The sequence below is a fragment of the Bactrocera latifrons genome, unplaced genomic scaffold (assembly GCF_001853355.1).
Source record: "Bactrocera latifrons isolate USDA-ARS-PBARC rearing strain unplaced genomic scaffold, ASM185335v1 scaffold_807, whole genome shotgun sequence".
NCBI lineage: Eukaryota > Metazoa > Arthropoda > Insecta > Diptera > Tephritidae > Bactrocera > Bactrocera latifrons.
In genome coordinates this window covers 52,840-53,928 of record NW_017537498.1, presented here as the reverse complement: position 1 = coordinate 53,928, position 1,089 = coordinate 52,840, and the positions used below count along the sequence as shown (strand labels likewise).

At 49.7% G+C, this 1,089-nt stretch overlaps 1 protein-coding gene across 1 annotated transcript; it reads right to left on the bottom strand.

The window, feature by feature from the left end:
- Nucleotides 1-61: 61 nt before the first annotated feature.
- On the bottom strand, nt 62-771 carry LOC108976876. Its single transcript, XM_018946259.1, has 2 exons — nt 532-771; nt 62-481 (listed from the first exon to the last, which is right to left on the bottom strand). Exons 1-2 carry the CDS (start codon nt 769-771, stop codon nt 62-64), a joined length of 660 nt encoding a protein of 219 aa, XP_018801804.1.
- Between the last annotated feature and the right edge of the window lie 318 nt (nt 772-1,089).

Genomic DNA, 1,089 nt, shown 5'->3' with positions numbered 1-1,089 from the left:
ACGGGCCAACCGATTTCAATGCATCACGGAGCTGTTGAGCCAAAACAAGAGACAACGATGATTATGCAGCACCTCTTGTTGAAGCTGGGGCACTTGTCGATGCCTCCGACGTTGACACCTCCTCATTCGCAGCAGTCACAATGGCATCACCAGAGGCAACAACTCGACGTTGATTGTCGGCGTCTTTCTCTTCGTCACCGAACAAATTTTCGCCGCTCAGTTCCGAAGCGACAAAGTCAACTTCAGTGAAAATTTGCGGGTTGTTGGACTTTTTCCATGCATCATGCTTCACGGTCATCATGCCCTTAAATGATGCAAATACCGCAACATCTAGCGGCTGCATTTTGTGAGTGCATTTCGGCGGAAAAGACAGCAAAGTGATGCCACGATCCAACGCCAAATCTATCGCCGCGATCGATAAACGCGAACCGTGGTTGTCCAGCAGCAACATGGTTGGSGAATCGGCATTAGCACCGGTGTGCTTGATGAAATGAGGCATGAATTGAGGGAATACGTCAGAGTTCATGTAACCAGAACCGTTCGCAACACCAACCGCGCATGACTCGCATGAGTCATAAACATCTCTTTCATGTTGACTCGGGGAAAGAGGAAGAATGGCGGTATAGACTGGACACTAGCGCTGACGGCCAAAGCCAAAGACACATTGGTGCCTTTTTCGGCAGATGTTGATGAGCCGACCTGCTTTTGTCCTTTGCGCGCGATGGTTTTGACAGGTCTGGTTGGCACGGTCGGGCACTCGGTTTCATCCATGTTCCATATTCGGTGAGGTTCAAACGGCGTCTTACCGAGAACGGATGAAAGGTTGGCAAAGAATGCATCGCTTCACACGGCTCTGGCTTACTTGCTCTGGTGTTCGCAGTGGCAAATTTTTGTGGCATTTCATGAACGCCAACTGCCAATCCTTACTCGCCTGTTGATTGTCGTTCCATGGATCCGGATACGACGCGCCAACTTTCCGAGCAAATTCATACGCGAGCTTACGAAACTCCTTCAAACTGATTCCATAGTTGATGTCGCTGGCCTGGAGAATGTAGCTTATCAGCGCCTTCTCTTGTTCGATGTTGAAGA